The sequence below is a fragment of the Phoxinus phoxinus genome, assembly GCF_949152265.1.
Source record: "Phoxinus phoxinus genome assembly, chromosome: 8".
Taxonomy (NCBI): domain Eukaryota; kingdom Metazoa; phylum Chordata; class Actinopteri; order Cypriniformes; family Leuciscidae; genus Phoxinus; species Phoxinus phoxinus.
This window is the reverse complement of record NC_136883.1, coordinates 5,580,273-5,598,303: the sequence shown is the minus strand read 5'-3', so window position 1 is coordinate 5,598,303 and position 18,031 is coordinate 5,580,273. Positions and strand designations below refer to the sequence as shown.

At 38.6% G+C, this 18,031-nt stretch overlaps 1 protein-coding gene across 8 annotated transcripts in view; it reads left to right on the top strand.

Moving 5' to 3' along the window:
- Positions 1-18,031, top strand: part of fam118b (family with sequence similarity 118 member B) — a 24,440-nt gene extending 6,409 nt beyond the window's left edge. For all 8 annotated transcript variants that reach the window (XM_079620125.1, XM_079620120.1, XM_079620126.1 and 5 more), the window contains 6 exons: positions 66-318; positions 9,135-9,362; positions 12,328-12,456; positions 15,804-16,113; positions 16,188-16,253; positions 16,547-18,031. In XM_079620125.1, the coding sequence (XP_079476251.1) occupies positions 66-318; positions 9,135-9,362; positions 12,328-12,456; positions 15,804-16,113; positions 16,188-16,253; positions 16,547-16,560 (1,000 nt within the window). In that variant the 3' untranslated portion in view covers positions 16,561-18,031. The remainder of the gene's footprint in view (positions 1-65; positions 319-9,134; positions 9,363-12,327; positions 12,457-15,803; positions 16,114-16,187; positions 16,254-16,546) is intronic.

Sequence of the window (18,031 nt, the reverse complement as noted above, 5' to 3'; positions counted from 1 at the left end):
TAGTCTCATCCATATGCATGTATCCTCTGACCTGATTACATTTCCTCCATCTCTGCTGACTATAGGAAGTTGTTGCCCAGCCTGAAGACCAAACGTGCCCCTGAGCTGGTGCTGGTGATCGGCACGGGGGTGAGTTCAGCTGTAGCTCCTCAGGTGCCCGCGCTGCGCTCCTGGAAAGGTCTGATCCAGGCGCTGCTAGATGCTGCCAATGACTTTGATCTGCTAGAGGAGGAAGAGAGCCGCCGCTTCCAGAAAAGTCTGCAAGAGGACAAGAACCTGGTGCACGTTGCTCATGACCTTATTCAGAAACTTTCACCGGTAAGAACATTTGAATAGGTTTTTCTCATACATGTTAAATAAAGAGTTAAACTTAAGTTTTCAAGTTTGAAGTGTTGATCGTACATGCATGCGTTTGGCTAAAGCAACTTACGTTTCATTCACTTGATCAGTTCTGGTGTGCTCATCTCAACTGCCTCACTGACTCGACACACACATTTTTTTTGAGCTACTATACAATATGCTGGAGTAGATCTAGGTGTGTTAATGAATAGAGATTTTATTAGTGCTTATTTTAATGACACAGATTTCACAAATCAATTTGATTTAGATTCACAAGCTCTTTATTAGATTCAGATTCAAATCGAATGTCAATATTTTTGGATATATTATATTGGCTATACAGTACATTTGAGTATTTCTTAAAGAAAACTCTATGAAAGCTGAATTTATAAAAAAATAAAAAAACCTGTCGTCTCTTTTTACAAGATGTCATATGTCTTAAGTGTCCCCAAAATGTGTCTGAGAATCTGTAAAGTTCAGATCAAAATACCCTACAAATCATTTATTATACTATGCCCAAAATGCCCCTTTTTGGGTAGAAGCAAAAACACACTGTATCTTTAAATGTAAAGGAGCCTCTGCTCCCCGCCTCCCTTTCCAGAAGAGGGCTGTGCCTTTCCAGCTCGTGCCGCGGATACTCTGGCAATAAGACAAAGAAACAAGAGAAACCGAAGCATTTCCACAGAATGCGTTATTGCATTTCAGTGTGCTGCTGTATACGAGTATTTTCTATGTAAACGCCCTAGACATTTTTTTCTCCCATTCAGGGCCATTCACACACACTGTTTATGATTTATGGGGAATATACTGTAAAAATAGAAGTGGTCGGATCTTTACCATTATAGGGTGGTTGTGTACACACACTACCAACACACATTTATGTTCAAACACCATGTAAAAGTGAATATTGCCAAATATGTACTATATAGAACTCTTTAATATTAAAGGTTAAAATGAACAACAGTCCAAATAGAATTGATATTTATTTTTTTAGAAATATTCAGCACCCAAATAAAAACTTAAAGTTTAATTTAAATGTTTGCATTTAATGATATAATTATGTTTCTATTCCAGTTCGTTGTTGAAATATAAAGATTTAAATGGTGGTGGTCAATTAAACTTGTTTTCATGACAGATTTTTGCAAACATTCAATAAATGAGACTTCACTAACAGGTTAAGTAAAAATATAATGAATGATATAGTAGTGCATATATTAAGCAACTATAACTACTCTTTATAGTTATTTTTTCTAGCTGTCTAACGAGCTGTGAACATTAAATGGCTTTCCTGAGGTAAATGTAACATTACATGACATTGTTTACAAGCCATGTCTTTCTGTGGGAGAAAATCCGATTGAGTGATTACATGAGACATGATACATTTCAACAAGTTGTACTGTTTCTTTCTATATACCTCCTTCAGTTTATTCATGTTTATTTCATGCTATAACTACTTGTAAAGAGGAAGAGTTGGCGGTTCACAGCGATCTGTCTCGGCGCATTAAAAGGCACAATTTGTTTTTTCAATTTCTTGATAAAATTGACAATTCGAAAGCTGAGACTTTTTTTCTAATCCAAAGTTACAAAGCACCAAGCTTATTACGATTATTGAATGGCCGACGCATTACAAGTAACACAACAGAAAACAGCATAGATAGAAAAATCAATATCAGTTCATCAAAATGAAGATCGATTAAAATAGACTATTCTGTTGTAAGGCTGGAAGCTTACGCTGCTATTTTGAACCAATGATTGGAAACAAAAGGCAGTTGAAGGATGACGGGTATAATTCAAATATTTATCTGACTTCAATATAATTAATCTGACTCCATTAAAGTTGTTGTTATTCTTTAACCTCTTTATTCTTTAAAGGTAAAGGTCTTTCTTAGAACTGATAGGAAAACGTAGGATTAAACCTGAACGTTTAGATAACGAAATCACTTTAGCTTTTACCATAATCGGTTATAAAAGGAAAGATTCTCAAAGCCTTTAAAGCAGGCAAAGTTATTTATCAAGTTACATGTTTAAATATACAGTAGAATGGAACAACATACTGTATAGAAAACACAATTCGCTCTGTGCACGAGAAAAATGCTAACTTCCGGCTTGAGGGTGGAAATTGGGTACTTTGTTTCCGGTTGCCGTCTTGTTTACATCAGTGGACCGGTGTTAAGTTAGTTTAATCGTTCGCAATGGACCTAAAACATTACAAAAAACTTGTGAAATGTCAAGTCAATATAAGAAAACAACTCACCAAGGCAAAAAAGTCACATCTTATTCAATAGGAAGATTATCTGCGGTGCTTTGGTGCTCCGTGTATCTACATCGGCTTTTATTCTCGATTCTCTGTCTCGTCGTCTTCTCACTTCGTCGTCAGCTCTTCAAAGTTATCACTTTCACTCATAACTGTAATCGTTTGATTGCATTTATAATTCTCTTTCTCAACATCTATCCTTTGATACGGAGTGTCTGGAGATCCTGCTTCATCTGACTCGCTCTTTCTCTCTGACAGCGGCAGTGTCGCCGGCGCAGTCTCAGTGCTCTGCTACCATTGGCTCGTTGGAGTGTCAATCAATGCAGCGCGATCAATGATTGGACGAAACACTTTCTCTTCTAAAGCACTCGTTTTTCTCTCTTATTCTTTTTAATTTTTCTCATCTTTTTACACATCTTTCAACTCTTACTCGTAGCCTGGATTATCCGGGTTACACTCTCCCTGCTTTGAAGATATTCATGTCCCGCTGCATCCTTTAGGCTGCAATGTCACTACAGTAAAATTCCCACTACCTGCTACACGTTTTCTGAGGATTATCTCCAAGAGAATAGGGCTCTCCCAATGACACAGTGAAAGCTACACTGAGCCCCTGCAGTAATGACTGCACAACCAGAGAAAGGGGATTACACAACGTGGGGTACTGTAGCCTTCTTGGCGGAATATACATCCTCTACTACGTCGTCCATCAGGCTACCGGAAACTAGACACCCCCTATCGGTTTCGCAGCCGGAAGTAGCATATGCTAACGTGCACATAGTCTATTGTAACAAATTGTGCAGAAGAGGCCGTGAAAGCCTTTCTTGTAGTATAATTACGTACCGGTGTGCGGGAGTGGCGGGGTTAAAGCCTTTCTCGTAGATCAACAGTTACCTTTCCTTCTTGTACCCTGAGCAAAGCATTGTTAAACAAGAGTGGAATACCGAAACCGACCGACAGGAAACCAAAAAATGAGGCAAATGGGTATTGATTAAGAGGGGGAGAAGAACATTAACATATTCTCCTCAATGCATGTTTAACCAATAATACCTACATTGTACATTATGATACTTTAATATCTCTATTAAGTTCTCAGTTTATAAGCTGTCAGATGAGACCAAACATGACGTAGTTACATATTAGAACACACTAGTAAATTAACAGTATGTAGTTGAAAGCATATGTCCTGTGATGCAAATGGTACAGACGTGTCATTGAGGTGCAAATGTCTCTCCCGACAGAACCATCCTGTGCCTGGAGTGTCCCAACAGTCCTCAATCAGCATATTGATGAAATCCCTTGAACTGGATAGGCGTCAGCATACCGTGATGATGAAGGCCATTGTGCCACGTTTAATTCACATGTATAACTTTAAAAGGCTTTTTGAAGTGCTAGTGCAGTAAAGAGTTCTGCCCATATTTGCTCAGCCCTACACCGTTTCTTTCTCTCTGGCTTGAATGAGGTGTAGAGCCACGTGCCACCTGTGTTGTTGTTTTTGTCAACCCGTCAAAACGGCGCACAGTGATTTATCCCTGTTTTTCATTGTCAAGCCCCTATATCAATTGCATCCAAACCTGTCAATGTGGCTAGAGGATTTAGATGGCATTAGGCCTGTGAAAGGGAGTTAGGTAATGAATTTCAGCAACAATGCTGGTGTTTCATTGCTTGGAATGGTTGTAGCTGAACAATCCACATCAACATAACAACTCTCCTAGAAAAACATCAGCCTGCAGTCTTTCACCATCCCAGTAAATTTCCAAGCTCAGTTTGTTTTGTTATTGTTAGTTGCAATGCTCTGGAGTTAAAGCTAGGGTAAGCAATTTCAGAGAGGCTAGCAATAGCGAGCTAGCTTTGAAAGCATAAGATCTCACCCTCCCTTTCAGAGCATCTCCAAATCCACACCTCCTCCAAAACATGATCGCACAGCCAGCCAGAGCAGAGTCTGTTAAATTACCTCATGTCTCAAAGAACATAACATTACAATAATAATGAACATAAACAACTTGCAGAGCTCATTCGTATAAATCCGAGTCTGAGGACGTGAACGGGTTGTCATCTCGTTATAGAGATGCACTGATTGCAATTTTCTTGGCCAATTCCAATTTCCAAGGCAAAGTCATAAGGCAAAGTCACCCGCCATTGGCTTTTGTACTTTTTCAAAGTGGCGGGTGACTTTGCCTTGTATACCAGTCACAGTGGTAGGTGCGAACGACTAGCGATCGTCACTTCATTCGATAAAAACCTGAATCCATGGCAATTCGAGCGTCTTTTATAGGCGGATTCCCCTGGAATTCAGTTCCGAATTGCGCTCAGTTCCGCGGGCTTCGCACCAATTGGTTCGCGCAGTTACGCCGCTCTGCCATTGGTTCGTGCAGTTCCCACTGACCAGCCAATAGCGTGAGAGTAACGTAACATTCTCATTTTCCTCTACATCTCATCAGCAATTCCGATTTTGGCACGCTCTGCAGCAGCTGACCAATAAGGAGCGAATGTACAATGACATGACATAACTGCCAGATTCAAGCTGTGCTTTCGCGCTATGGCTGGCACTGAGCCAAAGACGGACACGCTCAGTGCTTGTAATATACCACATAATGTTTATTTTAGGTTTCAGACATTTAAATACATATAATTTATAGCAAAACAATACATTTATAGTTTGTAAAATACACAATGGTGTCTATGGAAGCAGCAATAACAATCCATTCAAATATATTTGCCGACGTGTTTTATTCATATCAGATACACAGTCGGCCCTATTGACCCAACCCTATTACTGAGAGATGAGTCAATATTTTTTTTTCATTAAACATGTAGGCCTACAATTACTGAAGAATATGACCAAACACAATTTTACCATGGTCTCGCAGGGATTTTTTCACTTTTTATTTGCCTATATTAATCAAATATGTATTAATAATAATAAAAAATAGTGTATTGAAGCAATTCAAAATATGCTAGTGCACTTTCTTTTATAAATTTGAATTCCGGAAAAAGTGGCTGGTAAAAAATATGAGTGGCTGGTAAAATTGGGCATCCACCAGCCACTGTGGGCAAAAAAGTAAATTTCCCACCCTGCCTAGCAATACCGTTTTTTTGCAGATTATTTCTTAGAACTATAATTGACAGCATATACAAACAAAAATCTACTTTTATTAAATGTAAAGTTTTATTTTCATTAAAAAAAAAAAACCAAGTAAAAAGTCAGGAATGAAATAAGAACAAATAAACAATTTGCAAAAAAGAGCTATGAAATAAACATGGCTTTCAGTTTTTCATGTGGGTCTAACAGTAGGTTATTATTCAGGTAACAGATACTACAGAAATTAAAGTAATCCGATGTAAAATAACACTGGATAGTCTTCATTGTAAAAATGAAACAAATTAACTTTACAATTAAAGTAAAAAAAAAACGTATTAGTCAAAAGCAGAGAGTGTTTTTCTTTGTCTTTTGTTCTTTGATTAATATGACAGACAACAGCAGGAATATTAGACTGCTGTCACTTTAAGAGCTGCACGGATCCAATATACTTTTACACAACTTGCGTTATCTTTTGCAATTATTATTTCAATTCCAAAACTGACTGTGTTTAACTAAATACTTGCCAAGACAGGCATTTTGACATAATTTGGTGTGTATTTGACTGTTTAAACGCAGCACAAGCTGTTTGAGACTGAGAGGCGGCTTGTGCGCTCCATTTATATAGATCAGTGGTGTGAGTGCGAAACCTGCGGGAAAGACTAAAATTAGGGGCAATACAAGCAATATTTAACCGTAGTGAATGAGACGAGTGAGCAGATGTGTGTCACTTCGCCGTCGGAGAGAAAAGAGAGCAAGAACTTGCAGTTGACGTTATTGCCTGTGCTGCTGGCAACAAAACGGGCCGAATCAGAAAGATGTGAGACTGACGACAGTTCACTGGTCCAGGCCGATCATGCGGAAAATCAGCTGATTCTGGGCCCTGACCGGTCGATCGGTGCATCTCTATCTCATAATTACGGTTATGACATGGTGTGAACGCAGCATAGGCTCAGTGTTTTGGTTCAGGAGGACTGTGCCTACAACTCCGCATAGCCTTACAGAACACGCTGATGATGACGGTGATGAGCAGGGTGTGCGGGCGTATGGAAATATACTGTATGTTGACAGGCAGGTAGGACATCCTATCATTGCATTGAGACCGAATGCAATGATTGGACGAAATCTTTTTTTGGCCCTGAGACTTCCATAGAAGATATACCGGTATATACATTTTTTTATATTTAGACCACTTCTATTATTGTTTATAGTTGCAACCAGTTTAACAAAACGTGTTTATGTAAAACATTGCCTACCCAAACTTTAAGGTCTCAAATCTCCACAGGTCTTTTAATGGTTTAACCTACTTGTGTGAGTTTTGAGCCTTAAGTGAGCAGAGCAGACCCCAGTGAATCAAATGACCCGTTGGGAGTTCAGCGCGAAAAATTAGGCTAATCTGAACATGCATCCAGGATGCACACCTCAAGAACAACAGGCCACGGCTAGACAATCCAGTCAGCTTTGGCGTTATATATTTCTTAAGTTAGGCATGCTTTCTAATGCTCGCTGCAAGTCGGAGAATACCAGTCAAAATAAACATTAACATGTTTGGGCATGAAAGTCATGCCTGAGACATTGGTTCAGGCTTCAAAGCTATTGAGTTACTGCATGTTGATAAGCACAAAAAAGTCCAAAATCTTCCAAATATGATTGAGTGTTAATCTACCTTCTCAGTGCTTGTTGCTCAATGCTGTTATTTTTCACTGACTACAAATAAATCAATGGATAACATTGAATTTTACATGAAAAGGCTGTGAGGGATGGATTTACAGTCTTTATAATGGCATGTGCTGTATTCTAGATCACATGTAATTTTAAAAACTTTAATTAAATTTTTTTTTTTAAATGTAAAAAGCTTTTTGTCTGCTGAAAGTTTTTTCCGAAAGATGTTTCATCAACAATCTGTATGTTTTTAAACAACAGTACAATCCATTGAACACACTTTACTTTTATCCATCAGCCTCATTTTCATTCCTGTCAATACTGAAATATGCACTACACTGACTATAGACGTTAAAGGAGAACTCCGGTCAATTTTAACATTGAGCTCAATTTTTAGTAAATTTGGAGTGCTGTCAATACAGAGAACAACGACAAAAATCGGTGTTGCCTACACCGCGTTATCCTCTTTTTAAAATTTGCACCCTATTGACTTGAATGGGGTCTAATTTTAAACCTGCTTTTATTTCTCTTATCATCCTTGATGTGTCATACAAGTGCCCAGCCATGTTGAGTGATTCCTTCAGAGTGAACACGAGTGAATCTGACTGCAGTAGATGTGAAATATATGAATAAAAATGATGTTATATCAGCCAGCGCACAGACCTGTATTTACTTCCTGTTTTCGGTCGAAGTCCACAGTAGTCAATTGTCGAGTTCACGCGCGTGATCATAGGTAACTAAACCTATGCGCGTGAAAATTTACAAAAAATTGAGCTCAATGTTAAAATTGACCGGAGTTCTCCTTTAAACAGCTGCCACGTTTCTTTTTTAAGGTGTGACAAGAATAAACTCGCATTTTACATTTCTAAAACACTTCCAGCAGTGTGTGTGTCTGCCCTCCTTTTACAACATTTTCATAATTTTTTTCCCACTGAAACTTTGATGCGCAACGTCTCCTTTTTTTAAAAAAGTCATAAGCAACTCTTCACAGAACACGCAAGTAAAAAGACATTACATACAAATTTTTTATTCATAACGTGTACATTTAAATGGCTTTGGGCCCTGTAAATCTCGTTTGCGTGGTTTACATCTGTTTAGCACTGACCGCATGTGATCAGACGACGAGACGGATGTTAATACCAGGTGTAAACAGTTAAAAGACACCTACACCTCAGAGATCAGAGGCATTAGATCACAGCAGGTGTGGAGGTGCTGATAATTAGCCTCTTCCTGAGAAAGTGGATTCTGCAAGCTATTCATAGCAGCCTCTCTCTCTCTCTCTGGTTTTCCATGTGCCTCGGCCAAGCTCAGAGAATGAATTCAGCTCAGTGTAATGAGATTGAGTCTGACCAGGACAAGGGCACTGGTGTCAGAACGACTCTATTCTCAGCGCTCTCTACACAATCCCTCATACTTTCCAGTGTTTGAAATCAAATCATGTACAGTGTCTAATTATCACTTTACTGACTCAAATGGAAGTCACTGTAATGACTGAAGTATTTCTATTTCTTTTGAGATTCCTATTATCAGGATTGAAGTTCGCATGGGTGAACCACCTCAGATAATGTACAAATCAAGCTAATTTAATTGCCTACAATTTTAGCTTAAATATTTGAATTAAGTACTTGGTTTCTTTTAATGTGTGGCATAGAGCACATTTCAATGTCCTCAAAGATGATCATGTTTATATTCCCTTCTAAAAGCAGGCTATGTAACGTTGTCGTACACTCCAAAAAGAGTTGAAGTTGTTTTGTTTTTCCAAACATCTCAGATTTCTTTTTTCACCTCTTGTGTTTTCTGTAGCGGACGGGAAATGTGCGCTCCACCTTTTTCAAAGACTGCCTCTACGAGGTGTTTGATGACCTTGAGTGTAAGATGGAGAACGTTGGGAAGCATCTCCTCCGCTCTGTGCTGCAGTTGATGGAGAGCGGTGCTCTGGTCCTCACCACCAACTTTGACAACCTGCTAGAGATCTACGCTGCCCACCAAGGGACCAAGCTGGAGTCTTTGGATCTCACAGATGAGAAGAAGGTACCTGCTATGTTTCCTAAAGAGCTATAAAGTATAAATTAGCTGAATTACAGATCAGACTTCCCTGTTAGGCGCTTACAATGTTTTAAATTTGAATAGTAAAGGAGGTTTAACTTTTTGATTTGGATTCAGTCAATGCATAAATGTAGCATCAATGAAAGAAGATACTTGAATAATTTAAACCAGTGTTTCCACAGTTTTGATAAGTAAAAAACCCACGACACACCACCAAGCATTAAAATAACAAAATTGCACAACATGCATTGCTTCAAATGGCATAGTAAAACTGGATATTATTAGGCTACTCACACTTAATATGAAACTTGAGCTTAAGTCAGATATGAACACGATAAGGTCAAATAGGTAGCTATATCAGGGCTCCAGGCTACGATCAAATGGTCGCATTTTGCAAGCCCTTTTCCTGTCGGTGCGACTTTGCCCAACTGATAAGAGCTGCCATTTCTGTTGCATATGAGAAAAATCAAACGGCAAACGAAAACGCAACGAAACCGCACTATTAATTTGAGCTGCACAGCACGGACCGTTTATCAGCTCAGAACAATAATCGACAATGCAGCGCAAGCTCAGAACAGGTTTTCTCAAGTCGTTCTCGATCACGCGACACCGTTACTACACAGTGCTGAAAGATCCGGTGAGAAAGCGTTTGAATTCACTCCAGTATTAATAACATCGCATCAAGATCTAGTGAGAGGCATTCAAATTCAGCGCAGAATTCTCTGTTATAAACCACACCGATATCAGATCAAAAAGCGCTGATGTGGAAACCAGGACAAACATTGTGCCATGAATAAACAAGTTAAAGAAGGCCTTTTCAGTCTACTAATTACCAACTCTCACCATGTATTTAATGTAGTAATACTGTAACGATGGCAGGAATAGGCGAATGCTTTTACATTATTAATTTCAGGGTTTGTACAACCTTTTGAGAGAGAAATTCAAGCACTTTTCCAGGACTTTATTGTGCTTAAAACCTTTTTCCAGCACTTCATTCAAAGCTCTAAATATTATCCAGTATACATGTTATTTTTAATGTGATGACCAAAAACATTATTTGTTCATCAATAAAAGATTGTCCTCATTTGTAAAACTAAAAGTTTCAAGATGTAGGAAAACGACCATGTGGCAAACAAAGGCTTTTATTTGATTTTTTATAAAAAAAGATATGAAATTACCAGTATAACCAGTAGGTGGTGGCAGAGGAGCACGTATTGGCTTATTAGCCATTTCCACTCCCTAATTAAAGTTTTTATTTATCACATTTTTCTTTTAAATTGATTGAGTTGTGAAATTGAGTGTTGCTGCATGTGTTGCTTGTTGCAACCTCTTTGGAACTACATTGCTTGGCGGAGGAATACATGTGTTCACGTTATATTTTTTGATCCTGGTGTTTATTTTATGAATAAAATAAATATTAAAATGAATATTTTTATGGAGTAACTGTTTTATAAAAGCAATAAGCCCCTTGAAGCCGTGTTTTATGGTGGATTTAGCTGTTCTGCGCTCCACGTCGTGCCTATGAACGGCCCTTACCGTGCGTTCACACCGCCGCCCTGCCAACGACGCCGTGGAAAGATTCTTGGACGCTCTGGGCTCTGACGTAGATCGAATGCTTGGTCTTTTTTTAAACTATATTTAAAGGGGCCGCAAAGCAAACAAGCATGTCGATCGTTATTTTCGCAGAAAATTGATCGATGGAAAGAACTTAACAATTATAGTGACATGTTTGCTACCGAAATAAACCAATTAAAAGACATTTGTGTGGTGTGGCTATTGTGTTCATGGTTAAGTGCCATTCTAATTTGCATTCCCGCTGAAAAACAAGTGTTCTAGCACGAAAATCTTGCCTATTAATAGTGTTGCACACCTTATTAAATTCAAATAACCAATCAACCTCTCCTCTATTTTGCTCGGGAACTAATGTGGTCGGAACCAAAGTTTACACTGCGTTCCCTGGAATCCTCTCAAACGGAGCACTTCTACATTCTGATTGGTTGCCGAACTTGCCGCCGAACCACGTCATAGCTCATAACCATAAAGTTGACCTGACTTCAACTCTCCTCGCCGTCCAAGACGCGCCGCGCTGCCGGAGCCGGTGTGAACGCATAGTTAGCTGTTCTAAATCCACTGTAAAACACGGCTTATTGCTTTATTTCATCTGCATCTCAACTCAAGCTCAGTGCTTTACTGTCAATGTGCATTTCCAAGAAATAAACATGTAATATTATTAGTAACAGCCCTTATTAATGCAACAATAATAAATTATTAGTAAATTGACTTTATGATTAACAATCCCCCCTCAGCGCTACCAAATCAGGTCATTGGGATCTCAAAGTACATTGGCAATGTGACATCATATAGGGCGCAATTTTTTAGGCTATGAATTGCATTGTTTATGTTGCAGAGTGTAATTCCCCTCGGAGATAAATCAGTCAATGACAGATACCAAAAAAATAACATCTGAAGAAGAGACCATGAAGACTTGTACAATAACGCTTATCACCAGATCATCAGTTGCTTTAAGTTTAAACTAAAAATAATGAAATAAATTCATGAAATGATGTTCTTCAGATGTTCAGGGCACTGGGTTCATCTCTGTTTGCTTTTGGCCATAAATTTCCTTCAGCACAAAGCAGTGAAAGCTTCAGCTTTTAGCCATAAAATCAGCCTTATGGTCCCCGGCCAAGCGTCATGTAGTGCATTAGTGCATGTAGGCTCTTCGGCAGCTCCTCTGAAACACAAGTGACTGCATGTTCAGTTCTCGGCCTTTATTAATCAGGCCGTGTGTGGTTTTCCATAGTGTGGCCTTTAGGCTGGGTGTTTATGCACCTTTTCCATTCAATGCCTCTTGATTAGAACCCACAGTCATTAAAAGCAGCTGGACCTAGTGGGAACCGGATTGGGACCAGTGGAGTATGAAATGTGCGGTGTGCATGTGTGTGTGCAGGTTCTGGAGTGGGCTCAGGAGAAGAGAAGACTAAGTGTGCTCCATATTCACGGTGTTTACACCAACCCCAGTGGTATTGTACTGCATCCTGCTGGCTACCAGAATGTTCTGAGGAACACAGAAGTCATGGTGAGTAAATGTTTTCTGCTCTCAGGAGGAGATAAAGTCACACCACTGGAGCTTGATAATTCACTGGGGTGAAGGACACAGTGAACCAAAGCATTCTGGTCCGAAGAGATACTCCCTTTTGTAGCGATTTTTGTTGTTCTCTGTCCAATCCTTGAACAAACTGTTATGACAGCAGCATTATCAGTTTATATGATAAAAGCAGCATAAAATAATACATTTATGGTCAATCACATAACATATATTTTTTGTCTGATTAGTTAATTTATTAAAAAAATTAATTTATACATAGTCATTTGAACACACCTCTTCTATGATGTGCATGTTTTAATTTCTGAATTAAAATTCATTTTGATTTTTTTTGTTGTTGAGGTGGCATAAAGTTAAAAAATTAATTGGGATTTAATTCAATAAATATATACGCAGCGTGAAAGCGCGGCACTGTGTTCTTACACGAGCAGCTCATGACACTCAGTGTGTCTCGGTTTACACTTCACAGTAAATCCTGCTCTACATCAAATCTATCTCTGCATCTGCTCGGAGTTTGACACACTTTAACATGCTTTGGAAACTCAACTTGCACCCATCCTTGTAATGAGAAGCAATTAAAAACAAAAGAGAAGCACTTTTGTGGCGAGCAGGACGAGGTCGAGGGACGTGAGAGAACGGCGCGAGGTGTGATTACTGATGAGCGACACCTGCGTGACGCACCGGTCTCGTATCTCTCACGGAGGAGCGGAAGCATAAAAGGAGGAGCGACGACAGTGAAGATCGAGAGAGGAACCGGCCTGAGTTTATGTTTTGTTTCTGTTTTGTGTGGCCAGCAGTCGTCTGCAAGGGGCTGCTGGCTTTAGGGGTGTGCCGGTTTCAGAATTGGTGATGACGGTTATGATGTGAGTCAAATGTGACGGTTCGTAACATAACCGTCGGGGTTTTTTTTTAAATCCTTTAAAAAAAAAAAAGCAATGAACATGCTTTGTTTTAAATAAATCACACACACTAAACAAATCCTTTTAAAAACGTAGGCTGCTTAAATTATATAAGAGCTGCATAAAAATGAATGAGTAGGCCTAAATTACAAATGATAAAATCTACATAGCCTACCTTTATCAAAGAAAAAAAAAGTCGAACAACGATTGTTGTGATAATACCTTAATTAAACTAACTAAATACAGGAAACAAAAAAAGTGCAATGACATTTTAAATTCCTAATCTTTTTCGACTTCAAAGTTCCGTGACAGGAACATCAACATGTTCACTTTACTCGGTTTTAGTGACGATCTGACAGGGGTGGCTATGTTACCCGCAGTGCTAAAAACTCGCTCTGATGCTGTGCTTGTAGCACAAATACACATGTATTTACGTGCCAATTTTGCTAAGAGCGGATAGCGTGTGTCTCCCCACCATGCTAGTGGATTAGCCGTAGAGTCAATTGGTTCTTCTTGGAGATAGCGGGTTAACTCCGTGTCAGCGCGCGCTCTGATCGGTAAAGGGGCAGATATTTCAGACCTCCGTTTATTAGGGAGATCTCCAAGATTTCTCAAAGCCGCACCCGTCTAGAAAGGATGTAGCAAAGATATTTAATGCTAATGCATGAGGCATAGGCATAGTTTTATTCATTTACGATGAGATGCGCTCTAGTTCACAACGCAATGCAAGTGAACGCGGCGCGCCGGCACCTCCATGTCACGGTTATTATATTGTCTGCTATATTATTAAATGCATGCAATTGGTTGATGAAACATTTATTAAAATTAAGGTACAATTTGTACAAAACAAAATTCTTACAAAGCAAAACTTATATGAAGTGGTAAAAATCATTTCTGACGATTTACAAAACAAAACTTCATTAAGTGGTAAAAACCATGTCTCCCGATGTATTGCGCATATTATGATCCTATCTAAAAAAGTATTTTTTTTATGTTTGTAAAAAATATTTTAATAACACGGTTTTGGCGGTTATAGAGTTCTAATGACGGTGTTTAACTATAACCGTCGGTCTCACGGTTATATACTAACCGTCACACCCCTAGCTGGCTTATTCTTTCGTTTTTGTATTTGTTTATTTATTTATTAAAATACTTGAATGTCCGCCGGTTCCCACCTCCTTCTTCCCATAACATCTAACCTCGTTACACTGGTGCTGAAACCCAGGAAGAAGGAGGAACGCACTGTCAAAGAGCCCCTCGTGGACGACTGCTGGCCACACAAAACAGAAACAAAACACAACATAAACTCAGGCCGGTTCCTCTCTCGATCTTCACTATCGTCGCTCCTCCTTTTATGCTTCCGCTCCTCCGTGAGAGATACGAGACCGGTGCGTCGTGCAGGTGTCGTTCATCAGTAATCACACCTCGCGCTGCTCTCTCACGTCCCTCGACCTCGTCCTGCTCGCCACAACTTATTCTTGTGGTTTTCCATCCAAATGAAAGTGACGGCATGAAATGGAAGTCGCGATCGTCTTTTCTTCCCTATTGTAGCGTATATCCTAATGAGACAAAGGGTGGGACTGGATTTTGTCCGTCAGGAATTGATTGGATGGTTGTGATTTGCTACTGCTGTGATCTCATGAGTGACAGGTTGTCCCGCCCTCGCGAAGAAGAGATGTTGATACAAAAGGGAGAGGGAAGTTATTTTGATTGAAGATTATGAGGCCACATGAAATAAAAAAAATTTGGTTCATAGATAATTTTTTTTATTAAATAAAGTATTTCTTGCTGGCTTTAACATTTGAAAATGCAGAAGTTAAGACAGCCATATAGCATTGTAATTTTACAGTTCTAATGAAAAAATAAATGTTTTCTTAAATGCTCTAAGAGAAATATTACAATAGTAAAAAAAAAATATTTTTTGATTAATATTATTTTTATTTAGTAATTTTTATATTTGTATTTATTATTATTATGAAATAGCCCTATTGATATATAATCACAATATTTCACCTAAATTGTGCTCCCCTAAAAACAAAACAAAACCTTAAGTAGTTCAGCATTTTTAACATTTAGGTATTTCAAAAAGAAGAAAAAAAGTAACATTTGCTTAATATTTGAAAAACGTTTGTCCACCAAATCAGTCATGTGGTGAGATTAACTTGCATAATTAAAAAATGGAATGAATTATAATAATTTATGAATTCATGATATACATAAATACCTTGAAAGATATATTTAATGTTTTTTGAAAATAAACTTTTATTGAAAATGTTATAAAAGTTTTTCAAAACCAAATGAAATCATCATGAACTTGTTTTGAATTAGAAGAACTAACTTTTTTTGTCTGTTATTTCTCGGTGATCCTTCAAATGAATCTGTCGTCACTCCATAACGTCAGTTCTAATGTTGTTTTTGCAGAGGGAGATCCAGAAACTCTACGAAACCAAGTCTTTTGTGTTCCTGGGCTGCGGGAGGACCGTGGACGACACCACCTTCCAGGCACTGTTTCTCGAGGCGGTCAAACACAAGTCTGACCTTGAGCATTTCATGCTGGTGCGGCGAGAGGACGTGGGCGAATTCAAAAAGCTTCGAGATAACATGCTGGACAAGGGCATTAAGGTCATCTCGTACGGCAACGAATACGCCGACCTGCCGGAGTACTTCGAGCGGCTGGCCAATGAGATTTGCAACCGGGATGTGGACCGGGACGTAGTGACCAACGGTTGGGGTAAGCTTGGGCTTCACTTACATTACATACAATGTTTGAGGTTTTTCACCTATTCATTTGCTTGATTCGTTCAGGATCTCCCATCTCACAAGGCGAGGAAAGTCAAAATGGCTTTGCGACCCAGAAAAACCTCCTGCAAGGTTAGGACAGCTTTCGTGTCGTTGCCTGGCTTGCATGCTAAAGGCAATTTGGGCGTTTGACTGAAGCATGGCGACGCCTTTTTTCCTCCTCATCCCTTCTTTCCTTAAATGCATGCTTCTAGAGCGATATAATCATTACCTGAACGCAGCACAAGGGCTTCTGTTGTTGTTGTTTTAAACTCACTACATCTTTCCAGTGTACTCTTCTGCGCTTGAGCTTCCTGTGATGAAATCAGCTGATGCTTCTGTTGTGATGAGATCTTCATTGTAGCTCTTCCTGTCTCTCTGTCCAGACCTCCACTCGTGACACAAGTGGCAGTCTGAGAACATTTCCACAGCTCCGCCGCACAGGTCTGGTATGACTAGATCTTCACGCACAACAGACTCCTCTCTCATACTTAAACCGAGCGCCGTCAGTGCCGGGGCGCCTGTAAAAACACCACCAGGCAAACTGTGATCTCCTGCAACTCAGAAAATGTGTATGAATCTCTTCATGTGAGTGAAGGAGAAATTTGTGGAGTTTTGTGTGTGGTGGAATTAAAGTGTGGACCAGGAATGATGTTCAGGGCCAGTTATGATCTTAAACATGAGTGCTCAAATGTAGTGGTTTCTTAATTCCCATTTTTCACATCATCAAATGCACCAGCAATATTTAAATAGTGACTGAACCTCACAAAATAAATATCCATGGGCATTTTTCATCCCAAAATTAAAAGGGAAATAAAATACAAAAAAACATCACGCTTATACACACTATACTGTACACACTACTGGTCAAAAGTTTGGAATAATTCAAGTCATGCTCAGCAAAGATTTTATGTTTTTAATCAAAATACAGTATATAGTAATACAATGAAATATAAAAATTTTAAATAACTATTTTAAATCGTAATATATTTACAAATGTAATTTATTCCCGTGATGCAAAGCTGAATTTTCAGCATCATTACTCCAGTCTTCAGTGTCACATGATCCTTTAATTAAGCAAGGATTTATTAATTTGATCAAAAGTGACAGTAAAAAACATTTATAATGTTACAAAAGATTTCATTTCAAATAAATGCGGTTCTTTTGAACTTTCTATTTAAAGAATTCTGCGGAAAAAAAGTATGTTTTTCACAAAAATAAGCAGCACTGTTTTTAACGTTGATATTGATAACCATTATTAATAATTGTGTATTATAACAATTTCTGAAGTATCATATGACACTGAAGACTGGAATAATGATGCTGAAAACTCAGCTTTGCATCACGGGAATAAGTTACATTTTAGGCCTAATATATGTTCAAATAAAAAAAGTTATTTTAAATTGTAATATTTCACAATATTATTGTTTTTACTGTATTTTTTCATCAAAACAATTTAGCCTTGTGAGCATAATCTTTCGAAAACATTGCAAAAATCTTTATTCCAAACCTTTGACCTGTAGTTAGTGTATATGTTCATTTGTTGAAATGTGACTCAGGGCATTTCTTTGACTGAATCTGTCCTGTATGGAAATGAAATAAACGCATTATAAGGGTGACGGGACTGAATCAAAATGCTTGTGATTTCTCAGGCTTGACTTCAAAGCATCTCAGCTTTTATTGCACTTGGACAGTTAGTTCCCATTTATAGTCTTCAATGCATGGCCAGTAGTGCTCCAAAGATATGTAAACAGTTGTGTATAAACCTTTTGTATTTTAACTCCAGTGGTCCAGTTTAAGCATCTCAGTCCTCAAATGTCTTTTAGGTATTTATATGCTATTTTAAAATAAAACATCTGTTTGGTACCAAA